At 32.7% G+C, this 27,221-nt stretch overlaps 3 protein-coding genes across 7 annotated transcripts; 2 read left to right on the forward strand and 1 right to left on the reverse strand.

Moving 5' to 3' along the window:
* Window positions 1–45: 45 nt before the first annotated feature.
* LOC105829470 lies at window positions 46–1,942 on the forward strand. The gene is made up of 2 exons (XM_012668330.2): window positions 46–1,360; window positions 1,465–1,942. Exons 1-2 carry the CDS (start codon window positions 287–289, stop codon window positions 1,753–1,755), a joined length of 1,365 nt encoding a protein of 454 aa, XP_012523784.1. The 5' UTR covers window positions 46–286; the 3' UTR covers window positions 1,756–1,942.
* LOC105829469 (coiled-coil domain-containing protein 22 homolog) lies at window positions 1,936–5,273 on the reverse strand. Its single transcript, XM_012668329.3, has 8 exons — window positions 5,089–5,273; window positions 4,620–4,791; window positions 4,240–4,540; window positions 3,918–4,162; window positions 3,404–3,820; window positions 2,889–3,329; window positions 2,406–2,593; window positions 1,936–2,324 (listed from the first exon to the last, which is right to left on the reverse strand). Exons 1-7 carry the CDS (start codon window positions 5,136–5,138, stop codon window positions 2,474–2,476), a joined length of 1,746 nt encoding a protein of 581 aa, XP_012523783.1. The 5' UTR covers window positions 5,139–5,273; the 3' UTR covers window positions 1,936–2,324; window positions 2,406–2,473.
* A 796-nt stretch (window positions 5,274–6,069) lies between these two features.
* LOC105829468 (DENN domain-containing protein 5B) lies at window positions 6,070–26,962 on the forward strand. Of its 5 annotated transcripts, none has more exons than XM_012668322.3 (20): window positions 6,070–6,500; window positions 14,746–14,855; window positions 15,267–15,487; window positions 15,831–16,025; window positions 16,424–16,895; window positions 17,009–17,145; window positions 17,222–17,409; window positions 17,483–17,652; window positions 17,742–17,953; window positions 18,056–18,262; window positions 18,360–18,368; window positions 18,595–18,769; window positions 19,083–19,347; window positions 19,932–20,039; window positions 20,502–20,763; window positions 21,017–21,284; window positions 21,543–21,855; window positions 22,193–22,369; window positions 22,436–22,646; window positions 22,738–26,960. In XM_012668322.3, the coding sequence occupies exons 1-20, from the start codon at window positions 6,383–6,385 to the stop codon at window positions 22,925–22,927; spliced, it is 4,008 nt and encodes a 1,335-aa protein (XP_012523776.1). In that variant the 5' UTR covers window positions 6,070–6,382; the 3' UTR covers window positions 22,928–26,960. The 5 variants fall into 5 exon arrangements, with proteins under 5 accessions (XP_012523776.1, XP_012523781.1, XP_012523778.1 ...); XM_012668326.3 differs by lacking the exon at window positions 19,932–20,039 and adding an exon at window positions 19,558–19,593 and having other exon boundaries at window positions 6,071–6,500; XM_012668328.2 differs by having other exon boundaries at window positions 6,375–6,500; window positions 15,281–15,487; window positions 22,738–26,962.
* Window positions 26,963–27,221: the final 259 nt, after the last annotated feature.

Consider the following 27,221-nt stretch of genomic DNA (forward strand, 5'->3'; position numbering starts at 1 on the left):
AGTTTAATAAGGAATATAATTATTATTAGTGTTAGGTTAAGTTGGTCACACTGTCTTATAGTTCTCCTAACATAACCTCTATAGCGAAAGTGTGATAATTCGGCTGATCTGGCACTGAAAGTATTCGTGTGTAATAAGTTTAATTTGTATAAACAAATTAATAATTATCTAAGGACAGTAATTTAAAGAAGGAGATAGAGAAGTACATCTTCTCCAGGTCCAGGTTACGTTATACGAGATAAGGTTATGTGATTATGCACGAGTAATTTATAAATCAACACGCGAGATGTTGAAAACGCTTAGATTTGGTCACAGATTCTGCCGGGTCCGTTGCGGATCTGAGAATCTCGGGACACGAGTGCAAAGGCGATTATTCCTGTCGGAAGCGTATCGTTGCGAGGAGGCATGGAGCCGCAGACTGGAGTCGCCGCTGTTGCAAAAAATCGACCCGATGACGATGTATATTCAGCTGGATCAGAAGTACGGGAACGTCGGCAAGGTGAGCGCCGTCGATGTTGACATCTTTATTAATAGCATCACTGACGATACGTACATGAACGAGATGCTAAAGATCCTGCACAATCTCAGGCAGTCTGTGGAAACAACAAATATCCTTGACTCCACGCACCATGCCGTGATACGGTACTTATTGCAGTACAATTACATCCAAGAGCTGCACGAGGTGTTGAACGATAGACTCAATTACGGCATCTTTCCTGATTACTTCGACTACAACATGCTTATGGACCACTTCATTAAGAAGGAGGATTATGCCTCTGCTGCCAAGGTGGCAAGTTTAGTCATGTTGCAGGAAGACACAAGTCATCCTATCACCAATGCACTGTGCCTGTACTCATGCCACAGGTATCTGGAAAATCCTGATGATTGGAAGAAACCTGAGCCTCTGGTAGAAGACACCTCAAAAGAAGAGGTGAAGATACGTGTAAGATATCTGAGAAATCCATATTTTGATGACCATTTTGACCTCACTGATCCAAAGGATCTTGTTGGCAAGACCCTGAGCTTTCAGGGGAGGCATAGGATAGACGCTATAGGTAGAACTTGTCAGTTGAGAGGCTTAATATTGTACAAGAAGTATGACGATGTATTAAATTTGATAAAGAAATGGTTAGAAATGATGCAAGACAAGATAGTTTATGAAGAAATATTTGAATTAATCTTAAAAGATAACAGTGAACTTCAGGATCAAGATGCTGAAAAGTTCAAACTTGTAGAGGCCCAATTATCTGTGTTGAAGGAGAAACAAAATCTTAAGGAGAGTTTTATCGAAGCACTAGAGAATCTTGTGAAAGTGGCTGTAAACAAGGAGGCTGAAAATGATATATCCAAACAATGTCAGGTAATAAATAGTAATAAAGAATTTAAAAAAATCTGATTAATTAGTACACACACATAATACTTGTAATAAATTATAAAATCACAAAATATATTTCGAATTTTTAGGCTTATCTTGATTGGGAGCATGAAAGAATTTCTATATTAGAAACACAAAAGAAGGCAATAGATAGAGAAAGAAGAATTAGTAATATAGAGAAGATAAAGAAGGATTTGGAAGAGCGAGAACAACTTTTAACATTCTTTGACAGGGAAGAAGAAATTGAATTGCAAATAGAGAAGATACAGGAAGAGGAACGCAAAGAAGACGAACGTATCCGCGCCATGCCCAAGAGTGCAAAGAAATTAAGACAGTTGGTTGCTACAGAGACATATGTACCACCAGATGTTAAAAGATAAAAAAGTGTACCATAAAATAAAAAGAGGTAGGACATATGTATGTGCGTGTATAAAGGATCAAAATGAAAAGAAATTAATGGAACAGTTATATCATTGGACTTTGATATTATATATGTTTCTCCACATAACTTATGAACGTTTTTAAGGAGAGTATGTATAAAATATTAAACATTGATTTTTACCATTATTCGTACATTTTATATTTTGTACATGTTCTTTGCTTTAATATGACGTTTCAGCAATTATTTTATTTACAGCTGTATAAGTCAGATCTTCAAGTTGCGAGAAATATACGAAAGTTGAATCGATACTAAAAAATTATTAGGCTTTATAACAAATAATGTCTCTTTGAGCATTGTGATGTTAAGAACGTTTTTTTTTTTATCATACACTTGGCCCGTGACTAATAAAAGCCTTAATGCCTGATGACCAGGCCAAGGCACATTTTTTTTTAGCAGCCAACTTAGTAAATTCGCGCAGAGATTCTCACAGGCAATATCGCATATTTTGCCAGTTGCGCAGCTAAAAAGTATTTGGTCTTTGATGCGTTGATTGTATTCGTTTATATCCTGTAAAACAGTAAAAGAGTATTTAAGAATTCATTATCTTAACATTTCTCATTGTGTAATGATCGAAAAATTAGTTCGTACTTGTATTAGATTACCATCTGGTCCTGAATATTACAATTTGCAAAATAATGCAACACTGTACATAACAATCACGAGGCTTTGCTTTGGAGTTGGGCGGTCAACGCAGCAGTTTCTTGCTTCATCTGTTTCAAATCGGCAGTTATCCTTTCCAGATTAGCGCCGACGTTCTTGGCGGACTCGGAATCGATCTAGACAAACGTTAGATTGAATGCTTGTTTTCTGCGTTACATATACTAACATAAAAAATTTGGAGCACTCTAGTTTTTACATAAAAATATAATTTATGAATATAATTATTTTGTTGAAAATATTTATTTTTTCAACATACACTATTGGGGTAAAATTTATGATTAAAACAATATAAACTCTCATACATTTACGACATTAATCAATAAAATTAAATAAACTTTCCAAATTTAAGGATGCTCTAAACTTTTGAGCAGTAACTCTATTTTTTAAATTCTGCTATCGTCGACATCTTACCTGTTCTTCCAAATCTCTAATCTCTCGTATTGTCGCGCCCGTTTCCTCGACCAAGCTCACGAGTTCACTGCAGTCTGAATGTAACGTTGCTAATAATTTGTAAGCTTTTCGTGAAGCCTCGTTCGTTCTCGCATCTCTAAATATCAATTCGTCTACGACAGTGAAGGATCTCTCCAGTCTCCCGTTAAGCGTATTGATTTCCTTCTGAATCTCACGAGTGTCCGCCAGAACCTTGCTTATCTCGTCTCTTTGTTTCCTGACATTATTTATTATTTCTAAAATTCGTTGAGTGTACGCGGATCTGTTGACTTCCTTCGGAAGTTTCTGAACTTCCGCGACCAATTGTGAATATTGCTGATCCTTATTCCGACATTCCTCCTGAAGTTCCTTTTCTCTCTCTTTTAACAATTTTATCTCGTCTAGCTTCTTTTGGCTCGCATTCTATGTAAAAATGTAATCGTTTATGAAATATAAATAGCATTTTTTTGTTTTACTCCAAAATTGTATATACTTACTGCTTTTGTGGAATGCTTCTCTCTTTCTTGCCTATATTTCATAATTAAAGGTACTCTATGCTTTTCCCACTGATTTGCTAAATTAATTAATTTGCTTGTACTAGCCTCAATTGCAGATTCTAATTTCTTTACATTTTCTGGCCCATCTTGAAGCAGCTCGTACGCTTTTGCCTTAATTTTTTTTTGTTCCTCACTAATTCTCAATTCCTTCTCTTCGTTTTGACCAGTTATCATCGCTTGTGCTAATCTAGTAGTCAACTTTTTAATCTCATTTTGCAATTCCTCTATATTTATTCTAAGACTTTCGCATTCTGTTTTTATCTTTTCCGTTTCAATTTGCTGTTTTGCTTCATTTCTTAATGTTTCTTGATCTGGAAGCACTGGATGCACTGCAGATTCTGGCTTCACCTGAGATTCCTGAAAGTTTAACAATCACATGGAATATGTAATATATATTCAGTTATATAATAAAAAAGTACATATATATAACATAAGATGTATTTTGTATGTTTACCGTTGAAGTTTGTGTTTTGTTCTCTGCCGAGAACTTGCTAAACTCTTTAACAATATTATGCATATTAGAATAAGCAGTTTTTTCAGACTGTTGGTTGTTGAGCCAATTTATACGCTCCATAACATCTATTGAGGAAGTATTGAGCGTTTTTGCATTATACGATATCATTGAGGGTAAAAAGCATGAAATGTCGTGCATTTGTTCAGGCACTGATTGCAAATAGCGCGTATAGTAATCCTTGTAATCTGTAATAATGATAGCCGTGTCAACATTCAACATTGCTTTTTGATGCAAGAACTAATCCAACTTGTTTTTACATTACCATCCTCCACATTTGCTATTGGTACTTCGATATTTACAGGCGCATATGGAACACTTGCTCTTCCTCTATTTCTGAATCCCTTCTTGTGACAATAGTGTGGTAACCATGATGCAGAGAGTCCTTGGGATATCGCGGATGCTACTGATTTTTCTAGCAAAGCTACTTCACTGATAGACTCGTTTATGGTTTTCTCACTTTCCTTTGGCAGTTTTTCGATAAGAAACATGAATACCCTCCGCAGATCTGCTTCCGAGTTGTACAGGAATGTCTGGTAGCCGATGTCACCTCTGTACCCTAGTTCCTATAATTTTTGAACAATCGATGGAAATTAGTAAAATTAAATGGATACGTTTGCAGTGGAAAGGACAGAAGATATTTACTGTGCACGTTTGTGCGAGAGTAGCGCCCAGTCGAAAGCGTGCTGCCATATTCACTGGTAGTACAGTGGTCAAGCCTAAACCTGGTCTTATTGCTTCCAAGCATCTTACAGTAGCTTCTACAACCAATTCGGTGTTAAAGCCACTTAGATTCGTTATGCTCTCTTCAATGTCACTAAAAAGAAACATTTATTTGTAATAACCGAAAAGAGTAGAGACATTTTCTGGAGTTTCTCCAAGGCGGGACAGAAAGTATCTACTGCATTTTTATAATGCTATGTCGATATTTTCTAATATTAACGTTAAATAATTCTCGCTCGTTTCGACGGCGTCGTAAAGAGGCGATCGTGATTACAGATGAGCTCACGTGCGAGACACTCAACCTCTAGGAGATCGTCGGAACACCGCCCACCGCCTTGCCTTGAAGAGAAAAAAAATCGACCGGAGTCGCCGGGCGAACCCGGCCACTTACCAGCCTATTTGTCGCAACGAATGAATTATTATATTGTCGATCTCCTCCATCCTATGTAAAAAGATGAAAACTGAGGCGCCGCTACCGCCCCGTCGTATCGCGTGTTTATGAGGTCCGGCTCGAATTAATCATCGAAATCTAACCTTCCGGCGAGCGTGACAAGCGCTCGCGCGTACGCTCGCATCAGATCACGCGTGTGTGTGTTGTGTGGTATGTGTGTGACGGTGGCGTGTGTGAGAGGGAGGAGGAGGGTTATATGACAGATGGCGCGGGAGTGTTTCGATATTGCCAATCAAAGAGATTCGCAATCCCGATCGAATTTGGAGGCTTTCTCGTTTCTATCAAACACCAATATAACTTGAAATAACTTTTTTCAGAATTTATCATGTTTTTCAAAATTCTTAAGTATATTAAAAAAGTTCTCAGAATTTCTGTATAACTGTAGACTTTTTAGAAAATTAGTTATAAAATTATATAGATATTTTTTATACAATTTGAAACACTTTTCAGAAATATTTAGAAAGTCTACATTTATTTGATTGTAGACTTTCATCAGGATAAGAATTAGAAAAAAAGAACAATTTAAACCGAGTTTAAAGTTAATCTGCGCGGTTAAAAATTGACAATAAATAATTTCCTCGTAAAATCGTTTATATTTTGTATAAAATACTTAATTTGAATTATCTAAATGACTATGAAATCTTTTCAATTATATTTTAAAACTCTTTGCAAATTTAATTTATTTATATGAGTTAATCCAGCGATTCGAATAATTAATTTAGATCTGCGAGGAGAAATTTTTTGAAATATGCGCGACGATTCTCCGCTCCAAAATCAAATCGCGCGCTAAATCTCGGCGCGGCGCTGAAGTTGGCCGTGCGTGCGTCGCGCGCACGACGCGCGGCCAACTTCAAGCAGGCGCCGCGACGAGAGGCGAGAGATCAATTATTCGTGGCCGTTTGTGCACCGCGCACCGCTCCGCACCGCCTCCGTCCTGTTCCGTCCGTCCCGTCACATCACCGTGCTCCGCAGAGCGCACGGTGTGCGTTGTTCCGTGCGCGTCGCGTCGCGTTGCACGCAGCGCGTCCGCTCAGCTGTTGTCTCGGCCCCGGAGAATAAGTGAAGTGACAGTAGTACATATCCGCGTATCTCGCGGTGGTGCGCGATGTGGAAATCAATTTCGTGAAGGCGGCGGCGGCGGCGGTGGTCGAGGTGGCCCGCGTTACGAGCGGCAGCGCGTTACAACTGCTGCTGCTGCTGCTGCTGCTGCTGGAAATCCGCGGCGTCGGGAAAGATGAACGGGAGTCTGGGGATAACGCGCGGCCCGGAGCAACATCCACTGCGGTTCGCGGATTATTTCGTCATATGCGGCCTCGACAAGGATCTGGGTCTTGAGCCGGACAGGTATTTCGGTGAGTCTTGCCACACTCGTGCTTTCCTTTTGCACGCTTTCCTCTCGACACCGTCGCTCTCGTCGCTATGTCGCGGCTATTCTTTACTCTCTCGGCACGGAACAAAGCGCGACGGGCGGCAGGAGGGGGAGGGGGAGAGAGAGAGAGAGAGAGAGAATGCTCGACGATCGAGATAGAGCTCAATAGTCGCGAAAAACAAAATGTCAAAGGGACAGTGTTACCGTTAAAAATGATTCCTCGTGCTAAATGTAATTCAGGCAGACAGATCAATCTACGGGAGGCTCTTTAATCTAAATGAAGGGCGCGACTATTGTATACAGTGCGTTTCAAAATCACACGGTTCGGTAAGCGGCTAATTCGTCAAGCGCAACAATTGTTTCGATAATAATTTTGCGCATAAGAATAATAAGGTATTTTCACGACGCGTGCCCGGCGGGAACTCCAATTACCATTCAAGAGGAAATTAAATAGAATCCTCATTCACAACGTAATTTGGACGATATTACGCGAATTTAATTAATATAGTCAAACAGTGAATCTCACGCAAGTGAATTGAATTTAAAATGCATTTTATTCCGAGCCGAAAGTAGGTTAGTTGGTATGACTTGCATTTGAATTGTGCGAATTAATGTAAATATTTCTGCAAATCATACACACGCACACACCACACACACACACACACACACACACACACACACACACACACACACACACACACACACACACACAAACGGGCGCAGAATAAATATCAACAGAATGAAAGGCGCGCGTGCTTCGCTCCATATAAAATAAAGAAGTAAAGAAATGGGTCTCGGTGCAGTACTTTCTCGAAACTTTCTTCAAAATGAAACGAAGCTTTCAGGGAGAAGAGGTAGGGGAGGAAGTATGAAGGACGCACGGTGCGGAAAGGCATGGGCTTTTCCTCGCAGTTTGACAATTGATTTTTCCTCACGGGTCTCAGCGATCTCCGAGTTGGCAGCGCGCGGAATGGACCGCGCGCTCACTCCCCATTGCTCCCCATCGTTGGTCCTTTGTCGTTAGGCTATCGTGCACACCGAATAGACAGGAAGCCTCATGACAAGGAGTCATGTAGTAATACGGCGAAGGATTTACGAAGAACAATGACCCTCCTGAGAAAACACCGGAACGGCGTGCTTTCTGCGAAAAAGAAAAAAAAAATTGTTTCAATGGTAGAGCTCTCCCCCGAGATCTCCCGTGACTAAAAAGGCTCTTGTATCCCGGTGACGAGTTGCTTGTTCCGTCAGCTGTTAGCTCACGTTGTTTTACGACCTTTGGACGGTTTAGACTATTTGCCTGCTCAAGAGTCTCATCACTGTCCGCCTCGAAAATTGCTCGAGAATCTGGAAAATTGCAGGTAAGAGAGAAACGGTTTCTCTCTCGAATGGGGATTATTTATTCAGGATTTTCACGGAAAAGTAAACGTATTTTTTCTCGAACACTGAAATTATTTATTTATAATTTTTATGTGACAATATTTGTCACAGAATCTCAAATTATTGGATTTGCATAGAATTTTCAGATTAACTCTTGAGCGAGATTGGCAGCCGCCAAGATCCGCAGCGTAAAAATATCCATAAAAAAAGAGTAACGTGTGCCTGAGAGTAAGGTCAAAGTTTACGTGTATGAGGAACAGTATAGGATATTTTATGTTAGTTATGCAAGATATTCCGTAGAGGTTCTATTACCGTAGAGGTAAGTAGTGAGTGTCTGGCATAAGATTAATAGCGATCTCAAAATCCTAATCTAAAAACTGTTTTAAGATAAAAAATTGTCCGCACATATTTAATTATTTACAAGTAAAATAAAAATTTGTCATTGTATTCGGAAAGAAACTTATTTTGAAGTCTATTTTGAAGTTAAGAAAAGAATAGTTTTGTCTTCCTATCAAAGTAATGATTTTTCTATTAATACTGTTCTAAATGTTTAATCACGCTGTCGACAAATTTATCACGATATGATTGCAATTTGTATGATTTTTCACGTTCTTCGATGTTCTTTAAATCAAGCCGATTTCGCCGCAAAATTGTGTACTTGCAAATATTAATAACAATTGTTGACCGTGACACTTCATCCAGTTTCACGCATCATAATTTTTCATTTTCTGCTTTGAATGGAATACAATAATTTGGTTAATTAGCGAGCTAGCAAAAGAGAGATATTTTCCGTTAGAAATATTTTATCAAATGTATAAAATGTAAAACTTTTTCTTGTTCGCGAAAATCCATTATACGTTGTACAAGATACGATGTAGGAATTATCATTTCTCTGGTTTTTTTATACTCTTTAATTAATCTTGATCGCAATCTTTTTCGACCTAAACGTTAAAAAAAAAAATACTTTTAATATTTCGTTATTATTATCAATAATTTACGTAATATTTAAAAGTTTTACATTATTGTATTAAAACATTTATTTTTTGTTTTTTTGTGTAATTATTATAAAGTAACAGGTACGCATGTGTTTTAAGAAATTTTTAATCATTAAGGCTTTTTTGATTCTGAATATGGCCAATGTATTAATATATATAAAATAAATAAAGAGAAAATATGGTTCATATATTTTATAATAAAAAATTTTATATTTTAATCCTCTTAAGTTATATTATATTTCTTGTTTATTGCGTATCCTTTAGTTAGCTTCCTTGGGTTTATTTTTAGACTTGTCTAGTAATCTCCTTAGGTTCTTCTTTTTTTTTTGCAAATATTAGCCGTCCATATTTTCATGCTTCATTCTTTTCGCTTGGAGCCTCACCCTTCTTTGCGTCTAAAGAACAATGGTCTGCAGAAGGGTCGCATTACCCCTTAAATACTTTTAGTCTGTTAGATTTTAGGTATGAAATATTTTGAGTGTGAAATGTATCGATGCTATAAAATACTTTTTGTATGTTTTAGTAATAAATATAGAATTAACACTATCACAAATTTACCATTATAAATTAATTTAAAAATAGTTGATATATTAAATGAATATGCAATATATTAAATAAAGGAATATGCAAATGTATAACTCAAATCTTTTTTACAAAAATTATGAATAATGTTCACGAGAGAATAATGTCTAAATAATAATTTAAGATAATTGTAGTTTCATAATTCTTACAAAAAAATTACATTACTAAATATGTTTCTGAAAACTTTTGATTTTTGAAATATTTAATATCTACTGCTTTTAACAAGTTTTAGATATTCAATGGACTTTTGTTTTGGCACGAAAACTTTTTTTTATTTATCATGAGACATAAACGTTTGTTGTGCGCCTACGTGCAAGTGCGTCGTATGACTTGGTCCTATAACCATGCTTCCGCCTTTTAAACGCACACTTAAGTGCCGGTAGCCCCTTCATGTACAAATGACCCCATACATGATGACATCATACTTACTCGCAAGAAGGGGAGAGGCAACTTATTCGGATACGTTACTTTGGGAAGCTTGAAATGGAGTATGTACGAATTAAACAAGAAAATGCAATTCTTACATCTCTAAAACTGCCATATACCATAAAGATTTTCCAGAACGACAATCTAAAATAATATTTATATATTTATATATAAAGAAATTTTTTTAGTAATATACACTTTTGTAACAGGAGAATCGTGAATGTTTTTATTATTATATTAGTGAGATTATTTAAATAATTAATAAATGCATGTCATATAAGTTTTTAATAATTATTCATTATTATTATTATATAAATTAAAATTAATCTATTTTTATTTAATTAATTAATATAGGAAAAAGTCGAGTTTTTATGAAAATTTTGGAAGAGCCAGACATAGAACTTAAATACACAAAATTATTTCTGAGGAGAATTGAAATTTGAATAGTTAAATTTTTTATAATAAAAATATTATATAATTGATTATTTTTAAATAATTTGTTTATTTTAAAATAGTGTTTTTTATAATGTTATTGTACGAAAGTAATTTTACATTGAAACTTAGATGCCTAATATAATAAAATTATACATTTGATGTAGTTATCAACGAGCTATACACAAGGGTCAGCGATAACTTTTTATGCAGATAAAGTTTTTCCAAGAGTGCCATTGAACGTAAATCTCGAAAAGAATGTAGAACAGATAGCATAAATTATATACTTCTTAATATTATTAAACCTGTAATAATTTTCAGCTTTCAGGAATTTAATTAATTTCTCATAGAAACTCTCTTTCGAGTTAATTAATTTCCCACAGATATTTCCCCTCATTAGTTATAACTTTTTAAAATCTTCTCGCTGCATATATTATAATTTATGGACAAATTATTTTATTATTAAAACATCAGTTTGTTATTTTACATAAATATCCTTAATATCCTGAGATTCTGATACATAAATAAATATTCTCAATATATCATAATCTTCTTTAATTCAATTTAATTTAATTAATCAAAGTTAATTGATAGTTGCAGTGAAAAACTTTGTTGGCGAAGAAATTTAACAAATTTTTTTTTTTAAGAAAATATCTTCTTATCTTTTATATTTTATATGAATTTGCAAAAAGTCTGCACCCCTCTGTCTGGCCGTTGCGTGACACATGCGGTTGATACACACGCGTTTATTTAAGCACGCGTAGGCGTACGTGTGTACGTATACGCACAGGCGGATTCGCGGAAAATATTCGTTTGTTCTACGTCTCGTGTGAACATCATGCTCTCGAATCAATACTTTCCATGGCACAGGGGCATATCGTTCATTTATTGCTCATTTTCTTCCCTCTTTTTTTCTCCTTCGGACGTGATTCTCTCTTTCTCTTTTGTCGTGCTCGTAGTTCGCTCTCCTCTTGTATTTTGTATTTACTTCGTGCCACGGATGCATATAAATCGACCGCGTGATGTTTATCTTCGAGGCGAGTGCTCGGGTTGCTCGTAAACGAGATCAATGATCTCTGCGAAAGGGACTTCGGTGAGAATTACGTGATATAACGGAATATCTATAATTTCACAATTATATACTTAAATAATTTTGCACACTCGAGATATTATTTCTACTCAAAAATAAATTACGAGTTGGAAAATTAATTCATCTTTAACCAAATAATTTTTCGAATATTTAAATATGAGTTTATATGTGAAAAAGTTATATGTGAAAAAAGATTGCAATACGCATACGAGTAACATGGGCGGTTTTATTATTTCTAATGTATTTTTTTTTCTTAGAGTTGTTTAATTACTTTATACAGTTACCAGGAAATTTGTAGAACAATTAAGAACCGGTGCAAGATCGTCTGCTTTTAGACTATCCGTAGTATTACCGTTAGTAATCGCACCTTGATGTTGCGCGTAAGATATGGTGTAATTAGGAGTCTACTCGTAATAAGACCGTCTCGGCAACGATGCGTGTACGAGAGTAGAAAGTACGGAGGCCCACGTGTGTGGGGATTTAGGGACAATATATTCGCGTAATAACTGGAACGAGGCAGATATACAGTTGCAGACTCTGAGTGCAATACTATGGGCGGTTCTGGCCTGTAGTTGCAACTTTCGTACGATAATTATGATGTCGAAAGTAAGCTATTCTATAACAATTTCTCTGAGCACCGTACTCGTGATGTAAATATGTATCTCGCGAAATTATTAAAGATCATCGTGAGACTCACGACATAGCGAGCGTTTAACTGAAGGCTCGGCGAACAATTTTCTGCGCTCGATTAAACACGATGACGACAGATTTGTACGACACTAATTTTCGGAGGGAGTACGCATGATTTTAGATGAATAGATCGTAGATAACTTTTTATCGATAACGATGTCATTGCATAAGTCGCTGACTAATAATAATTGTGTTAAGTATAGAAGAAAATTGTCTTTTTATATGAGAAGAATGGTGAATAAATTAAATAATAAATCTGGATATTGTAGAGAAAAATATAGTGCTAATTGTTTTAAGATTTACAATTTCTTTTTTGACAAAAATAAAAATTTGTGATACAGTAAAATTTGTGACATTTTTCTTCTGAACATCTGTGATATATTATCTGCTAAAGATTTGTTTCTATAATAAAAATAATATATATTAATATGGTTAAAAAAATGTATAAATGACAATGAGAATATAATGAAAAATATAAATAGAATAGGAGTCGTAGAAAATTTCTATGTATTATTTTTGTTCATAATAGCGAATAAAATTTTAATAAAAATTAATTTATGAATAAGCACGAATCCTTTGTACAAATTATTTATTGTAGTAAAAATATAGCAAATTTGTTACGAGTTTTTACAGCATTGATGCTTCAATATTTGATCAAAGATTCTTCTTTGAGAGTCTGACGCGCAGTTTCTAAAAATAAGTGAAATACATATATATTTTTTGTAGGAGACTAAAATTCTGGACCGATTTGATATACAGCGCGATTTATTATTTGTTAATTGGAAATATTACGTATGTGTAGATGAGAAATTAAGATTCGAAAAAAGCTATCTGTCTGTTAATCAAAATTGATTTTGGCAACGACGGACTCAATCAGTCCATTCGGATTATCACCGGGTACTTCGTGAACATCATTTCCAAACGGAGATTGACTCGCAGAACAGTTTATAACGTCAATTACGATCTTAAATTGAAATCAATTCTGCATTTATTCAGACGTACGCATCTTATGTAGAGAATATCCACTACAAATATTGTAACTAAACGTACTTTTGCAAAATAAAGGCTATTATTTTAATATATTTATCAATATTTTTTATGGTTTAATATCTTACGTAATACATATATATTAAAAACATTTGTTTTTGTTCAAATATTCAAACTGTAATATTAATGTACGATTAATAATAATATATTATTATTAATAATTTTTATTATTTATTATTATATAATAATTGTATTAATCATTGCTCTTGCAAAAAGTTCTGAAAATATTCGCCAAATTTAAGCGAGAAACTTTATAACAGGATGTGACAGTAATTGTTTAAGGTAGGATTCAATTGCTGCGGTGTGCTACAGCGAGAATTATTGCGTAGAGCGGATTCTCTAGATGCATATAGATTAATTCGGAGCACGAACTTGGGATGTGCGTACTATCCGATTTTAATCCAAGGAAAGTTTGACGTTAGCAAACGGCTTAAGAGAAGCATCACGGAAAACTTTCGCATACGAAGTAATGCTTGGCTCGAATCTCATTTTCCTAGTTCTGATCATTATTCTCGACAGTTGAAGTAAAGTTTTAAAAAATTTCATATATCTTGTGCAATATTTACTGTAAATGCAAAAAGTTATTTTTCCCAAAATGCGATACAAAATTAACAGCACTTTAGTACACATTAACAAGTATGAGTTCTGTAAAAATAAATTAAAACCTAAAACGCGTTTACTATTATGTCACAAATTATATAGATAAATATATTTACGTTAATTATTTTGTCTGTTATATTATTTAACTTTTTAAATGTAATATATATTTTTTCCTACACTTTATGAATTTTGTAAAATTCATAACGTATAAAAAATATATATATAATTGTATTAAAGCTCCGCGTTCCCGTGGACGACGAAGCTCACGCTCATTTTTCTTTCTTTACATCGTGAAGAGCGAAGGCTTAATTGGCCGTGATCTATTGGTTGATTCATTGATCGTGATTAATTCTTGTTGCAAAGGCGATTTCGCAATTCGCGGTGTTCACTTATAGTGAGTTTCCCTTCTTTCGCATCTCATCTCGCAAATGCAGATTCATCGTCTTGGGTGGCTCTTTGATTACGAACGATTAACTTCGTACAAAAGTACTCTTGTATTCTGACGAGGAATAATACTCTGGAGCAGTTGGAACAGCGCCAAGGTCTTCTAGACCGTCTTTCGTTCGGGTTCGTGGGATCGTGTGGCATGTTCGATAACAGCTTTGCTGATTCTGCTGTAAGATAAGCATCTCTCTCTCTCTCTCTCTCTCTCTCTCTCTCTCTCTCTCTCTCTCTCTGCATCTCTTTAGCTGTCTCGCGTGAGAGCGGGAATTTCGCCGTTTGCCAAAGATTGAGTCACGCGTTGAATTTTCTTTTCCTACATTATAAATATTTTGACTACTACAAAAAAGAAACCATACTAGATGTTCAGTCGTGACATTCGTGACGGAATGAGTATTAGAATTTTTTAAATCATTGCTTAAATGGAATCTAGCGGGGAAAAAAACTAATATCGTTTGTGACTACAAGAAGCCATTCCTGCGAGTCGTTAAAAATGATACTTGATATTTACGAAGAATATAAATTTTTTTTATTCGTTGTTTTTTCAGGTGACTCATTGCAATGCACACCCCTGGATCGAGCGTACAAAACCAAAGTATTAGGACATTATCCAGACTCGGTACCATGGAATCCATTCGACGAACATGCTGTCTGCATGGTACGTATATCTATATAATTATCTAATATAACAGCTATGATTAATTACAATTTCATCACAATGTAACTTATGAATATAAATTTGTTTACACTGTCTATATAATTTACTTACTGTCGACAAGGGGGAGGAATTCAATAATTGAATTAATGTATAACGTTTATTTTTTAATATAAATACTACAAATTTATCTTATTGTGTGTGTTATATATGTATAATTAAATAAAGTTATTTATTTAAATTAATAATTATCAAATATAAAGTTTATTAAATTAATATTAATTAAATGTAAAGTTTACGTCACGTAGGAAGTTGTCAGATTTGAAGTCTTTTATTTAACATCTCATTAGATTCAGGGAACATTTGCGTTTCGCGCAGTCGAGAGGAGTAACTTATCGATTACATTGATAATAGCTTTGTCTGCCAAGCGGTTTGCGATTTCGTACGCAAAAGCACTCGGTGGAGCCGACCTTCCATTCCTTCGTCCTCACGAAAGAAGACGGCCACAGGACGTACGGATTCAGTCTCGTTTTCTACGAGGAGTGCCGCAATCGCAAAATATGTGCCGCTATGCAAACGTTACAAGCGATGCACATTACAGAGCTTAGCAGTGGTCAAAACGGCACGCCTCCTACGTATGTTTGCTTTCCATACTGTTACATATCTAATTCTATTTACCCGCGTATGCCTCTCTTTATGCCTCTTCGCCAAGTGTAAAAAAATAAGTAATTTTCTTTCAATGTCAAATTTTTCGATAATTTGGCTTTTTTTCCCTAATTTTTTATCGAAGTTTAATTATGCAAAATTGATTGAAAATTTAATAAACTAGAGACTGTCGATTCAAATGCAGACAATTTGGAAAATATAAAAATGCATGAAAAGTACGGCTCGTCTTCCATCTATAGGCATGTATTAATTAAATCTCTTTGTCCTTCAGTATTTCGGGGTTTCTATGAAATCCGTTTCGCGATTTTTCAGTGCGAGGAAGGGTCAGGATGGACATAACACGAGATCGCTGCCACGTCATTTTAAATTATCAGCCCATTCACCCGGTGCTGCGTTAGGATACTATGACTCTACCAAAGACAAATTGCTAGTGACCAAATCAATATCCTTGCTATGCCAACAACCTTACCTCCATGCGGCAAAGACGTTCCTCACTAATCTCTATAAGTAAGATATTCCGTCAGTCTTACAAAGCTCCATTGAAACGAGCTGGCGTATCTTTAGTCTTCTTATATAACTTCATTTATGCTACGCTTCATAAAAACACTTACAAGTATAAGTGATAATATTATGTTATAGAGTGTGTTGTATAAATTCTGTCTGTTAATGAACACATAAAGCACAGGACTTTAATTTTTAAAAATTAAAAAATTAAAAAAAATTAAATTTAATTTTTGTTAATCAGAATTTTTTGAGTAATTTAATTACTTACATTATTATTGTTGATTTTTAAATATGCTTGTCAAATATTTTGTTTAAGAATGATAATAAAATTCTTGGATACTGACCAACCCAAACTTTGCCGATTACTAGGAATTAAGTTGACAATTAGTTTTTTTTTTCAGGTGTGTTCCTAGACATCCCGGACCTGGTCTTAGTTTAGAATCTTACGTGTATAATCTTCTGTATAATGTACCGATACCGTTACCTGGCAAATCGTTGAAGTTTTTTGTACCTAATGACGAACCAGCGAAATCGCCGCTGGAACTAGTTATTCATCAACCATCTCCATCATTAGAATTACCGATGTTGGACTATCCTCTCAAGGACGTATTTACGTGGCTGGGTGCAGACTGCCTAATCCAGTTGTTCACATGCGTGCTATTAGAGAACCAAGTTCTCTTGAGAAGCGCTGATTTTCACAAGCTGATGGTGGTATCGGAGTGCATAACGGCGCTCTTGTTTCCTTTCTCATGGCAACACGTTTACGTACCGATATTACCCGCCAGTCTGCATCACTTCCTAGATGCACCTGTGCCCTTTATAATGGGTCTACATGCGCACAGTGAGGGTGGCGTATTAAAAATCGCTAGCGAAGTACGTTTTTCTTCCTTTTATGCTTTTATTACATTTAAAAATAGTAACGTTTTAAAGATTAAGACAGTGTGTACTATTAATTATGAGTAATGCCGATTACGGTTTGATTACAGGCAAACCTTTGTTATGTAGATATAGATAAGCAAAGTAGCCAATTTCCGGAAGAATTACCCGTATTTCCTCATAAAATGCAATTTATTACTGAGATCAGAGCGCTTCTAAACAAGTACAAAATACCACATTCAGGAAAGTGAGTTATTTGTATTTAGATGAAGATGGAAATTTAATTATTATTCTGTTATCTAAATTGAACAAAATTTTTATAGGACTGATAACATGGTCATTAATTATTACAATGGTGACATCATGACCAGCAGTTTGACGCTTCCCGGTTCTGGTTTTCATCTTCCTCGCAGAAAACATTCTTTGCACGATGTGCTGGATTGGGATCGGCCAGAATCAGGGCCACAATCGGACAATTTGCAAAGAATAGTGGATATTGTTAAGACAACAAGTAGGAATTTTTTAATATATAGCGATAATATTGTCATTATTTCCAAATTATTAATTTTTCCGTATTTATATAGTGAACGTTGATGATGTTGACCCTATAGAGGATACCACAGAAAAAATACTCACGCCGCAGGAAGAATATCAAGGGACTCTTATCTTTAATAGTGCTATTAGAGAGATCTTTTTAAACCGTTTTGTACAAATGTTTTCTAGTTATGAACATTTTGTTATTCAACCGAGTCAGGTATGGGCATATATTTTTTTTACACAAAATTAAAATCTCTCGTGTAATAAAAATTATCTATTAAAATTATAATAAATTTTACGTTAAAGGACAAGGATGAATGGATAAATAATAGGGATAGTATGCATGTTTTCGATAAGGCCACGTTTTTATCTGATCAACCGACTCAGCATCTGCCGTTTTTGTCGAGATTCTTAGAAACGCAGATGTTTGCTTCTCTTGTTGACAGCAAAGTGATGTCAACGTGGAGTGAACTTGACTGTAACATTAAAGTTTTTGACCAAAGAATCTCCGCTCTGAAGTAAGTCATAATGATATAATGTATTTATTTATAAGTAGCTGAATAATTGAAAAGATAGAAAAAAATTTAAATTTTGTGTTTTATATCTATTCTGTATTTTAGGAAGAAAGTCGGAGAGAGCATCATACGATCAATGCGATATGAGCCTTGCACGAATATCGCAGATACGCAACAAATACTCGAACAGAGATTAATTAACATAGATTTCGAAACTAATCCGCCTACAGAGATTCTTCCTCATAGAGCTGCGTATTTTCGGAGTTTTCCATTGTTGGATAACGTTGCATTGAATAAAGAACCTGCTCAAAGGTATGCTACCATTTACAATATTTTTATTTAATTGATATAATCTCCTACTTTTATATTTATTAATGTCTGCTATTCCTATTTTATGCTTCCCATATAGTATACTTCGGTAAGAATTTTTAATACAAATAAAATAAAATAAAATAACGGGGTTTATAACAAAATGCATCATATTTATTTACTTTACAATCGAAAGAATTTTAAAGATCTTATGAATTATACAATTGATTCATTTTTACTTTAAATCCTTCAAAGAACCATTTTTGTATTTATAAATTGTATCATAAAGTAATAATAATACAAATATATTATTGATCAATTGCTTCCACCTGTAGCAGTAGAAGAGGGCAGACACAATGGAAATATAAGATGAAATCCATGGATACCAATGGAAAACCTGCAACATCTCAAGAATCTCAATCACCTCGACCTCAAACTAAACTCTCGGCGGATATGAGTCCCGCTTTGATAGCACAAGCAAATTGGACATTCGTAGAAAAATTGCTCAAGGTACTCACCCTTGAATATTATTTAATATATAATTGAATTTATATGTAGAAAATGTAACATTCTATAATGGTTTTTATTTTATTTAACACTTATTCTTGCTTACTTAAGAAAAACTTAATTATTGCAAAATTGTATTAATGCAAAATAATATTATAAACATTGTATTATATCATCTAATAGAAGACATTTTCCTGTATTTGTTTATAACATTTTATTTTTAGTTTTTGTTTAAGAAACACAATAAAAAACCAAAGTAGTATGCCGATTTTTCTGTATAATTAAAAAGTCATAATTATGTTACTTTTGTGTTAAGGATTGTAAATCCAAGACAAAGAGAATGTTAGTGGAGAAGATGGGATCGGAAGCTGTCGCGCTTGGTCATGGCGGCGAGTCTCTGTCTGATGTTGAAGAGAACACTCTAGTCGCTAGTCTCTGTGATCTGTTGGAACGAGTGTGGAGTCATGGGCTTCAAAACAAGCAGGGCAAGAGCGCTCTCTGGTCGCACTTGACCATGTACCAGGAATCAGAAGAATGCAATGACACGACTAAGTCTATAGATCCCAACTTTCTTTCCCCTGGTAAGATATGTACACGTATGTTATAATATAATAAAATATAAATATTGCGCTTAACTTACTCTAAAATTATATTTCCGTATTGTTTTATCTTATAATTATACTATAAATACGTTACGTGCATATATACAGTAGAGAAAGAATAATCAATTTATTGTAAATTATATAAAATTATATAATTATATAAAATATTACTACTTTGCGGAAATGCAGCGCTAGCGTGGTCCGTGCTCCGGAAACGACTCGATTGTACGTGTCTTAATTTAAACAATAAGATAAAGTAGAAATTATAAAGTAGAGATTAGTGTTCTCTTCGTACGTGTAGATATCCTGCACTATTAGTTTTGTAAGTGGTTCACCAAACAATAGTTGATATTACGTGTTTATGCTTTGCACGTATTATTTTAATATATATTTTAATTACATTTTATTTGTTTCTCAAATATTTGAAAAAGGAATTGACATTAGCATGTCCAAAGTTTAAATTGAACAATAATGTTAACAATAATGTTTTATAATTCTGTTTATTATTATTATTGTATGTTTAATTTTTCTTTTTTTCTTTTATTTTTTTATGTTATAACTAGCTAAGAAATCTCCGAATAAATTTTTCGGGATACGAGATCGTTTGGCTTCATCTTTGAGAGGCAAAAGTATTATTGAAATTGCTTATTACATCAAGGACAATTTTAATGGTAAGCCTTGATATTGGCTTGCCGCAGAAAGAAAATTTCATGAACTAATTCCATTTCCCATTAGTGGTATTTTTTTTTTGAAGCTCGTGAATGCTCAACAAGTATCCTAATAACAAATCATTTTACTATATATGACGTTTGTCATTGCATATTATTTTAATGTTATGATTTTTAAAGAAATTTATTAAAACCTTAAAAAGAATGCATATCGAATATGTGTGTATGTTGTGTGATATATTTTGATATAAATTACGTAGAAGGATTATATATGTTTCTGAATATGTTTTTACGCAGCATGATACTGAATTTTTTGCATGTATTTATTGTTTTTGCAAAAATATGTTTAAAATATAATTAGATAAAGGACTAAAAAGAATGTATTGTCTCTGCTTATATTTTGTTTGCATCCTTTGCTTAATTGAAAAGAATGCCTGCAATCTAAAATATTTTATATTGTGATAGATTTATCGAATTTACAATTGGAAACGGATGTTTCACCTACAAGAGGTACGGATAAACACAAATCTTCTGGTGAGAGAAAAACTGGTCCTGAACACTTGAGGCCTCTCCCAGATTCTTTAATTTTTGACATCCGCAACGTTCAAGCGATGACCGATATCAAAACACATATTGGATACGCAAGAGCGTGGGTGCGATTAGCACTCGAGAAGAAATTGCTATCGCGTCATTTGAAGACGTTACTATCGAATACTGCTCTATTGAGGTGAATTTTAGGAATTATTAAATAAATTTTTTATTTTTACATAATAACATAATATGTAGGATAATATTAACAATATTTGATTATTAATAATAACTAATTATTGATAGTACTAACAGTTTTTATTATTAAACACAATAATAAATTGTAATCAACAAATGAAACTATCAATTGACATACTTAATAATTTTTTAAGCATAAAACTAATTTGTTCAATGCTTAAATATTAATAGTTATTATTTTTATGATTTTTTAGGAGCCAGTATAAACGATCAGCGTTCTTACGCTGTGAGGAAGAGAAAGAGCAATTTTTGTATCACCTTTTGACACTGAACGCTGTTGACTATTTTTGTTTCACAAATAACTACCCAATGACGAAACTACCTTATCGAGTTGTGATATTCCCCAGTCGAAAGGCAAGCGCTGCCACAACTTCAGCTAATAGTTGGATTGCTATTTCTGGTACACTTTGCGAAACTAATCCTGTACCTATTCCAAAGGGGGCACTTGAATTTGTATTTCATGTAAGTATTTGAATTTGTATATCATATTGCTGTTTAATCGTAGTTATTAATTTTATTTAAATAAATTAGTTCTGTTTGAGGTAATCGAGTCAATCATTTTAGAAAATGGCTACTTTGAGAATTTTTTACATAATAAAAAAACTTTCAACATTTTAAGAACAGAATTTTTCTAAACATACTCATTACTAAATTAAGTACCAATTGTATAAAAGATTTTATTTTATATATTTTAACCATGCAATTATCTTTCTGTTTTAGCATAAAAATTTAGGCGTGTTGTCTACGTTACGGATTGGACATGACAATACTGGATTATCACCAAAATGGATGGTGGAACACGTTGTAGTAAGAAACGAAGTAACTGGACACATGTTTAAGTTTCCCTGTGGTCGTTGGCTTGGTAGAGGAATAGATGACGGGTCTACCGAACGTTTATTAGTAGGTGCTTTAGTACCTCGAAGTATTGACAGCGAAGAGTTGGTAGAATCATGTTCCACACCTCCAAGATGCAGATCTCCGAGTATACCTAGACGTCCTATATTGTCACAAGTTGAACTGCAACACATGCTTGGTAAATTAATATTACAATTACTATTATTTATATATTTTATTTTTTGTATATTAATCTTGTTAATTTTGTTAGTTAATTTTTAATATTTATTTGAATCAATTTAAGTCTTAATAAATTTGAAAACAATATTATTGAATTATTTGTAGTGTAATAAATTATATTATATAAAATATATTATATAAAAAGGGCAGATTTTATTACATTATTAATAATATATATTATTAAGAATATAACATAAATTTATATAACGCGACAAAATAAGAAATAAAAAATATTTTATTATAATTAATTTAAAATCTAATTTATTATTAAGAATAAAAATTAAAATATATTACAGGCGAAGCTGTAAACGCCATAGTCAAATATCATTACAGAAGAGAATGTCAAGATGGTTCCTTGACAGCATTGTTATGCGGAGAAGGCGGTCTCGTGCCGTCTTTGGAACAAATATTTTTATTTGGCTTTAAAAATCAGAGAATATTTGGAAGAAACTTCTATGTGTGGGACTATCTCTGTAAGTACAAATTTAATAATATTCAATAACTGGTATTAAAAAAATGTATAATTAAAACTATTGCAGTACGCGTAAAAGAAAATTTCGAGATTTCTCTGCTAGAGGAAATGGACGAGTATTCTCAAAGACTCAATCGAGATAGAAGAGTATATTCAGAAAGCAGCCAAAGATTCACGATCTTGAGATGTTATTGTCACCTCATCGATCAAATCAATATGTTTAGTCAAACTTTGGGGAAAGATGGAAAATTTCAGTTATTTATTTGTTTAGCAGTGAGGTAAGTTTATAAAATATTTTTAACAAAATATTCCTCATTTTTAATTTCCTTTTTGTTATTATTTAAACTTGAGCATTAATATAATTTTCAGAGAGCAACTTCTTCATCCTATGCTGCGGCCAATGAGCGATGCGCGTTCTACAGCGGATATGTACGAAGAGAATTCGTTTTTGAGAAATCCCACGTTATTAACTTTTCTTATTCATATTCTTGAGCCGTTGAGCGAGTTTCATATTGTTCTCGAGAAAAGCCTGACTCACGGAATTTCAAGTATATGTTAGTATTTGCCAAAACATGTCGATATACACTAATTTGTTGCAAATATTCCATGTTCTTTTAATAAGTGACAAATCGTGATATTTCTCTTAAAAATGGTACGTCTGGCTTTTCAACATTATCAGTAAAAATTGATTTATTTTGTTTTCAATTATTGACGAAATTAAAACAATCAAGCCTTGTGTGTATATAGTACTATCATATATCACTTGACAAAAGAATTAAACAATAACAAATAAATTCGATTGTTATTACGTGGGATAATAAAAAGCTTGGAAAATTTCACTATTAAGAGAGAGATTAGATGGATTTAATATTAAAACTGAAGACTGTTATGGGGTATGGCTGTAGAATATGCTTTTACAAATAACAAACTAGCGACAAGAGATTAATGCGAGATTTATTAGATATAACATTGAATAAGGAGAACATAAATCTCGTTCTGTTTCAGAAGCTTACGATATTATCACCGGTGATAAGAAATTAATGTATAATCAGAATGTATTTGGCCCCATCTTGCCATAGTTATTAGCACATGATAAAGGTGATGTTCGTTGAAATATTGATACTAATGATAAATTGTGTACCAAAGATGTGATCCTATTCAATCAATATTATTTTACATTATCATTACTGTTAGATGTTAAGTTTCTTTATTATTATATGTGGTTATATATTTTTAATGCATGCAAAATACTTTTAAAATAATTTTTATAAGTACATCCGAATTAACAATGATTTTTTTACTCCGCGTGAAGATAGTTTCCTAATATGTTCGAAAAATTGTCAAAATATTCACACATAACTTGATGAGTCTCGGATTTTAGATAGAAAAAAAGAATATTTTTTTTAATGGCTGTGCTCGAATATAACTTATATCGAACGTGAACACTAACATGACATTTTTATGTTACATTGTATAATTATTGCAGCAAACTTTAAGATATATATGTTCCAAGAATTATACGTACGGAAAGTTTTGTAATTTTATTAAAATAACCGTTTTTGCCCTCTGGATGCTTGGTAAAGCATTTATACTTGAAATAATTATTAATTAATTAATATATATAATAATATAAACAATTTAAATTAAATTTATATTAAATAATATAAATAATTTAAATTAAAATTATATATTTTCTAATATAAATATTTTAAAAATAATTAATTATTTATATGCAATAAATTTATATATTTTAATTATAACAGCAGTACAAGAGGGTAAGAACTGTCACTGAATTGTATTGTATATGGACCAAATGACGTAATCATCTTTAGGTTGATGTATTTTTGTTAATTTTTGTTAAAACTAAAGTATAATTTAATATCTGTTTATTTTTTCTATATTCTTTAGTCTCACATTCATAAAACAAGAAACATGGATGGGCAAAACTTTCTGATCGATCAAATATTGCCTCAAAATCGGAAGGTATCGATATTGTTATAAATTTGATATACTCAACTAGTTTTTGTAAGCACACACAAAATCGAGTAAGATAATATTGTACACTGTAAAAAATAATTCCTAAAGTACAATCGAGTGTCTGATTCAGAATTTTATTGGATAATTAAGAACTAAGAATCGCGTTTAATATCTTTCTCAACATTTAATTCCATGATGTTAAGTGCATTGTGTGACAAATTTCTCATTATTATAACCAAATATGATATTATGATCAACATATGTGTATCCGAAATTTTAATATTTACATATATTCGTTAAATATATTTTGTTTGAAAGTCCTTGACGATTTAACATGATATGTGAGAATTACATTTAGATTCAGTCCATTCAGAGGTTCAACCTGAGATAGATTATTGAGATTATGATGGAAAAACATTTGCTTAATAGATAAAGCATTTGGAAAAATCTGAAGAACTTGAAAATATTTGCCAAGCATGTTACAAACAATGCGAAACTACGTAATTAAAATTACTAGTAACATGAATTTCTACGTTGATCTAATTATATGCTACTATCATATTAATATTGAAATATGACTTTCGATATAGATTAATGGAGGCTATAAAAGAGATGTAAATAAATAAGTATGGAATAAATACCGAGCCACAGATGGAGAATTTTAACTTAACAGAGCGATCACTTTTCATCGAATCCAGTATTCTTTCCAGAGTATAACATTGAACATGTTTCGTAATTTCGGCGATTATTTTGTCATTATTATATTAACTTATTTGCAGATCTTGACGTTCCTGTAGATTTTTTTCGCCCTCCCCAAGTTAATTTTCCCCAAGTTAAAAGATCTTTCTTTCTTCGCGACACATGGTTGTAATTGTTAAATTGGATAATGTGACTAATCATGAAAATCGGATTCCATTAGCGATACTCTATGAATGTTGTTTTATCTTATGTTTCATGATCTTTTCTCAATATTTGAAGTTGAAACCGTGCAAGAGATTTGGCATTGTAGTGAGAAAGATAAATAGAAAGAAATTTTGTTGGCCTTATTGTACAATATACTTTCGACTCTAATTTGCAAGAATATTGTGAGAAAACTAAGTCTGTAATGTTGAAATACAGGATAGAAAATCCAGGCATAACAAATATACTTTCCAAAATGTAGATATGTTTCTTTCTTTATCTAACTCTAGATCTACATATTTATTGTTACATCGTCAAGGATCGGTGATTGTACTTCATTCAGTTAATTAGCAATGCATTTGTACTACAGTAATTTAAAAGATAAGAATTTTTTTAAATGTATAATTTTACGAAATTAATCATACAATCAAATTATTTCTTTAATTAAAACTGCATTGTCCGAGGACTACTCATTTCTATTTTGTATTGTCTTCTAGCGAAGAAGAAAGAAACATTTCTTCATTTTGCGAAAAGATTTTAAGATTTTACTACGGTTGTTCAAAAAGTAATGCTTTACATTTTTTTGTTGATAACTGTTTATTTAACATAAATAAAATTCACACTCAGCAAAAGTACATGTTTCAACTACATATGTTAATTTTCTACAAATTCTCCATTCAGTTATGGTCTTGCTTACTTTTTAAACAACTGTAGTAGATTTGTGCATCATATTTGTAAAGCAACAAAAACTTACAACGTTGTTATAAAAAAATTTATGTAGCCAATATGTATTGTGATTATTTTAGACTGACGACCAATATTCATATTACTTTTGTAAGTGTACGTTATGTTAACATCTTCGCAGCTGCATTTTACATAACCATGTTGAAGTAAAGCTGCAATTGTATATGAGATCGAATAATTTCATAGCAAACATTTTATACGAATACTTTTCTAAATATACATAATGTTCGGGTCAACGGGTGAGAGAAAATTTAATAATTCAAGATGATAAAACGATAATGAAAACTAAGTTGCAATGGATGTTTTGTTTTTTTTTAATTTTAAATATTGAAATATATAAATAATATAACGTGTTTTAGCCTATTTTTACATGAGTGTTGAAATATTCCAAATTACAAAATCAAGAATAACAAACTTTTGATAAAGCTTTTTTTTCTAGTCTGAATAATTACGTGTTATTTTTATATCAATATTTAAATACGTACAATTAAAAACAAAGCTTTAATTGAAATTTTGTCGTAATTTCTATTTTATTTTATCATCTAAAATCTAGAATCACTTCTTAAATTTTCACCAATCTATTGCCTAACATTTTGTATGTCCTTCGTCATTGATATTACATTATGTGCACTTTGTAAAACATAATATAGCCGATTAGTGCAGTACAAAATTGTAAAAACAAAGCTATTTTAACGGCATCGATGACGATATATACGGCAGTGATACTTTCACGTGAGCTCATTCACTGTGGTGATTCAATACTTATTGCAGCCTATAATTTCTAATAATTTCTTGTCCTTTACAAGATTGTTATCCTATTGTATATAAATGAAATTTATTATAAAATTTCCTCATTACTATATAAGAAGTTTTACAAATTATTCATTATGTGAGTTGTATATATACATATATAAATATATACATTGTAAGGTATATTATGTACAGTAGAAATAAATCACTATCATAAAAATTAGAAATTAATTTTTACCTTTCTTATTGTATACTTTGTACATGTGTATGTATTTTAATCATAATATCAAGAGAATTAGGATTTGATTCTTCTTTTGTTAATTATATTATATGTTAATTACATATATACACTGCATGTACACTAACATATACTTTAAACTTGTATGGAATGGAGAGTAAAATGATAAAGAGATATGAAAATATTTTATTCAAACTATGAAAAACTAAAGCAATTGTGTAAAAAATATTAACTATGAATTCAT

The sequence above is a fragment of the Monomorium pharaonis genome, chromosome 11 (genome assembly GCF_013373865.1).
Source record: "Monomorium pharaonis isolate MP-MQ-018 chromosome 11, ASM1337386v2, whole genome shotgun sequence".
In the NCBI taxonomy this organism is placed as follows: Eukaryota; Metazoa; Arthropoda; class Insecta; order Hymenoptera; family Formicidae; genus Monomorium; species Monomorium pharaonis.

What these genes read in the sequence shown, in the direction of transcription:
- LOC105829470 (XM_012668330.2), top strand. Translation starts at nt 287, where the DNA reads ATGTTGAAAACGCTTAGATTTGGTCACAGATTCTGCCGGGTCCGTTGC. An exon ending in ATATATCCAAACAATGTCAG is followed by an intron (nt 1,361 to 1,464) that starts GTAATAAATAGT and finishes TCGAATTTTTAG; the next exon opens with GCTTATCTTGATTGGGAGCA.
- LOC105829469 (XM_012668329.3), bottom strand. Translation starts at nt 5,138, where the DNA reads ATGGAGGAGATCGACAATATAATAATTCATTCGTTGCGACAAATAGGC. An exon ending in TCGTTGCGACAAATAGGCTG is followed by an intron (nt 4,792 to 5,088) that starts GTAAGTGGCCGG and finishes GTTTCTTTTTAG; the next exon opens with TGACATTGAAGAGAGCATAA. An exon ending in AGAAGCATTCCACAAAAGCA is followed by an intron (nt 3,330 to 3,403) that starts GTAAGTATATAC and finishes ATTTTTACATAG; the next exon opens with AATGCGAGCCAAAAGAAGCT.
- LOC105829468 (XM_012668322.3), top strand. Translation starts at nt 6,383, where the DNA reads ATGAACGGGAGTCTGGGGATAACGCGCGGCCCGGAGCAACATCCACTG. An exon ending in TGAGCCGGACAGGTATTTCG is followed by an intron (nt 6,501 to 14,745) that starts GTGAGTCTTGCC and finishes TTGTTTTTTCAG; the next exon opens with GTGACTCATTGCAATGCACA. An exon ending in TCCCAACTTTCTTTCCCCTG is followed by an intron (nt 19,348 to 19,931) that starts GTAAGATATGTA and finishes TGTTATAACTAG; the next exon opens with CTAAGAAATCTCCGAATAAA.